Raw genomic sequence first — 4003 nt, forward strand, 5'->3', positions numbered from 1 at the left:
CTCAACCATATTTCAGCATTTTGTCACCACATGATGTCAGATAAAACTCAAACAGTCAATAAATCCCTCATTTATGGTTTGACTTTCCATTTGGATATGTTGTAAATCTAGCCTGATTTCACTGATCTCCCATTAAAAACTGTTCCGTTTTAGGACCAGTTTTCCAAAGTAACAGATGCAGACTCATCGAAACCTCTCTCAGGTGCTGGAGAGCACCTCACAGCTGAATGTTTTGAAACTGCTCTAAAGATAACATTGATTCTGGAACATATTTGCAACATTTTTTTTTAAATATGCAAACTATTACTCTTTGCCCATGTTCGCGCTTTTTATTCTCTCTTCTGCAGCCCTGCAACTGCAGGGACAGTGTGTTCAAACCCACGAGAGCTCTCAGCACCCTGCGCAGCCGGGCCGCCCGATTGGCTGAGCGCAGACCATGATGTCATCACAGCATGCTATAAGGGCTCTGACAAATAGCCTGGGAGACACTTTAGAGGAAACACCGCTCAACTGACGGACTGAGGAGCGAGACGAGCCAAGATTAAAAAGTGGAACGGGCATGTGATACTTTGCAGGAGTTATCTGTGCCCTGGTATATTTACAGTGCATGGGAAGCAGGACTCACAACAACTACCTGTTGAGGTTTGTGGTGTTTTTCTTTTTTATTATTCTTGCTTGCAACGTGTCTTTAAAGCTTCCTGAAACAGATGTTGATCTGTATGTTTTAAGACACTTAATTATTGCTTTCTTTTTTATTATTGGTTCTAAAAAGGTATATTCAAAAGCCTAAGCACAGAAAGTTTTTTTCTTCTATTCTGATCTGATTGTTAATATATTTGAATGACGGTATTCTCTCCTCTCTGTGTGTTTGTCGGTGTTTGTGGGGTGTGTGTGTGTGTGTGTGTGTGTTTGCACACATGCATCTGTGCATGTGTTTGTCCACCTATGGTCTCTTTAGATGGCGAATACCACCTCCCCAACAGCAGGCGGGAACAACTCGTCATCTACACAACCCTTTGGAGAAACAGTCATGATCCTGCTGGGCATAATTATGTCTGTACTCGTATTCGTCATTGTCTTTGGAAACATTCTGGTCATAACAGCCATTGCCCGCTTTCAACGTCTGCAGAATGTCACCAACTGCTTCATCACATCCCTGGCCTCTGCCGACCTGGTCATGGGTCTCATCGTTATTCCTTTCGGTGCAAGTAACATCATTTTCGATAAATGGCACTTTGGTAAATTCTGGTGTGATTTCTGGACTGCCACTGATGTCCTCTGTGTGACCGCCAGCATAGAGACATTGTGTGTCATATCCCTAGACCGATATTTGGCCATTACTTCACCGTTTCGCTACCAGTCAATGTTGACAAAGTGCAAAGCTCGACTTCTGATTCTTCTGGTGTGGGTGATTGCTGCGCTGATATCCTACCCTCCCATCTTCCTGGAATGGGGGGCGCTAACAAATGATACTAAAGCTGAGGAGTGCCGTGCCAGGAGTGACTGTTGTGAGTTTTATGTCACTACGACCTATGCCATCACCTCCTCTATCATCTCATTCTACATCCCTTTGTTCATCATGATTTTTGTGTACAGCCGTGTTTTCTGGGAAGCCAGGCTACAGCTGAAAAAGATCGACCAAAGCGTTGGACGCTTTCACAACACCGACAACAGTGACCTAAAGTCTCTAGACTCTAAAAGTGGACGGGGACTAAAAAAGGCAAAGTTCTGCCTTCGAGAACATAAAGCCCTAAAGACGCTGGGTATAATCATGGGGGTGTTCACCCTTGCTGGCTGCCATTCTTTTTGTTCAACGTGGTGGTGACCATAATGCGCTGGGAGTGGGACCCCAAAACCCTCTTCAAGATACTCAACTGGATAGGTTATTCAAACTCGGCATTCAATCCCCTCATTTACTGCAGGAGTCCTGAGTTCAGGTACACTTTCAAGGAAATCCTCTGTCCAAAGAACAACATCTTGAGCAACTCAGGACCAGCCAACGGATACTTCTACAGCCGCAATAGCTGGCAGAGTGAAATGCAGGGACGGAGCAAGGGCAGCTCAGACGACAGTGATGCCAATGAAAAGTGTCTGGGGAAGGAGTCAGAGGTCTGTGGCGGAGAGGACAAAGCCATGGACCCTAATGGAAACTGCAACAAAGCCCTAGCAACTGTAATGACAAGCCTGTAAAGTTGGAGCGCTGGGACTTCAGTCATCAGGGAAACCCAGATGTGTTTACACTGCCTTCACGGACTTATTTCCCAAAATGACAATTGAAGGTAAGGCCAGTCAAAGTGCCTGACTGACTGCATTGGTCCTCTTGAGTTGAGAGACATATTTATTTCCCCATCATTTCCACATTTAATACTGTAGGAAGATAATTTTCCATTTTTATTTTTTTTTACATGTAAGATTTCTTTAAGCTACCTCATAACTGCTTTGCAATACATTTTGTGTTAACTGTCTCTTACATTGTGCCCACTTAAGTTAAACTAGGCGGGTGTCTCAGATGTTTTTACCATATAAAAAAAAATGGTGTGTCAGTGGCATAATTACAGACTATTATGGCCTCAGATAGAGCTCATCTTCATATGTTCTGTCTTGTAGATGTAAGGAGAAGATGCAACGATTCTCACCGGCGTCGTTTTCTTTCTAAATCAGCAAGTAAATTGCGTGAGTCAGTTTAATTCGAACACGCCTGCTTGGCGTCTTCGACAAGGAAGAGATCTGCATCAAAAGTTTCCAAGCTGATGGGTTGCACCGCATTGGTGCTTTGTGTTACGAGTACATTCTGATCTGCTAAGATAACAATCTGTCATATTTCTCTTCTTTTTTTTTTTTTTTTTTTTCTGGATGTGGTAATGCTAAAGATTAGTAACATGTGAAACTTTAGACCTGTGTCTCCTGTTCTTGCGGTGTGGCGTGCCGCTGCGTTAGAGTCTGCTGTCAGCGGGACACTTCAGAGATACGAACGGAGAACAACGCCCGTATTTGCACCCAGTTAGTGCTCTGACAAAACTTGAGAGTGTGTGTTTAAGTTTTTTGAAGTTCTAAAGATAGCCGATATCTTCAGGCAGAGAGCAGATTGCATAATGAAAATGCTGCAGCCTAGTCGTCAGTGCCTGTGATTTTAGTCATTTTTGTAAATTATTTGATTGAATTTAAACATTTTGCAACTGATTAGTCTACAACTATGCTGTTCATGCTGTCGACAGGCTCTAATGCGCAGCACGCCATTGCACAGGAGTTCCAAAACACTTTTAGCATTTTCTATCCTCGCTGTGAAACAGTAGCTTTGTTCCTTTACTGGCACAAGCCTTGCTAATTTTCAAAAAAAAAAAAAAAAGAGAAAAGAAAAAAAGTGTAGCTGCTGTGTTTCAGTACGTCCAGTGTTTACTGCAACCAGAACGTCTGTTTCCTCATCGCGCCAGGAAGGGTACAAACCACACATAATAATAATAATAAACAAGGCGTCAACAGTTCTAGGGCCCAGACACAGTGCTGGTCACTATATGCCAATAAATATTGGATAAAAAAAAAACAGCTCCAGCTCCCAAATAGCACACCTTTGCCACTGCCTCGTGACATTTCCCAGATCGCTTTCAGTACGTAAGGACGTGTGTTTATGTCTGGTATCGACGGAACATTTGGAAAAGACATTCGGGTCTCCACAGAGCCGCGTCTCAGCTGCTCCAGTTGTTTCAGTCAGTTTCTTCTCCGACCGGTTTAAGATGTGCAGTCTCCAGGAAACGCCTCGGTCCAGCTGAGCCCGGTCCCAGTAAACATGAATAAACACATTATCGACGCTGCTTAGTTAGACAATTAGATAACTCCCTCTGTAAATAATCATTAAAAAAAAAAAAGATTGAAATGGAAAAGTAGATGACCAAGTGTTAGAGTTTCTAATTTGCAGCTTAGGATGCGATTTTGCGTCTTCTGACACGTCTTTAGGCTGCATGCTCGTGGGAATGATTTCTCTTGACTTGCATTAAGTGTAATGGAT

General features: G+C 43.1%; 1 protein-coding gene across 1 annotated transcript; it reads left to right on the forward strand.

The window, feature by feature from the left end:
- Positions 1 to 435: 435 nt before the first annotated feature.
- Positions 436 to 3541, forward strand: LOC105917086 (adrenoceptor beta 2, surface a). The gene is given in 3 exon segments (XM_012851788.3): positions 436 to 642; positions 959 to 1784; positions 1787 to 3541. Coding segments are annotated over 2 exon segments (1230 nt in total). The 5' UTR covers positions 436 to 642; the 3' UTR covers positions 2191 to 3541.
- Positions 3542 to 4003: the final 462 nt, after the last annotated feature.

Source organism: Fundulus heteroclitus, unplaced genomic scaffold (assembly GCF_011125445.2).
Source record: "Fundulus heteroclitus isolate FHET01 unplaced genomic scaffold, MU-UCD_Fhet_4.1 scaffold_315, whole genome shotgun sequence".
NCBI classification, from domain to species: Eukaryota; Metazoa; Chordata; class Actinopteri; order Cyprinodontiformes; family Fundulidae; genus Fundulus; species Fundulus heteroclitus.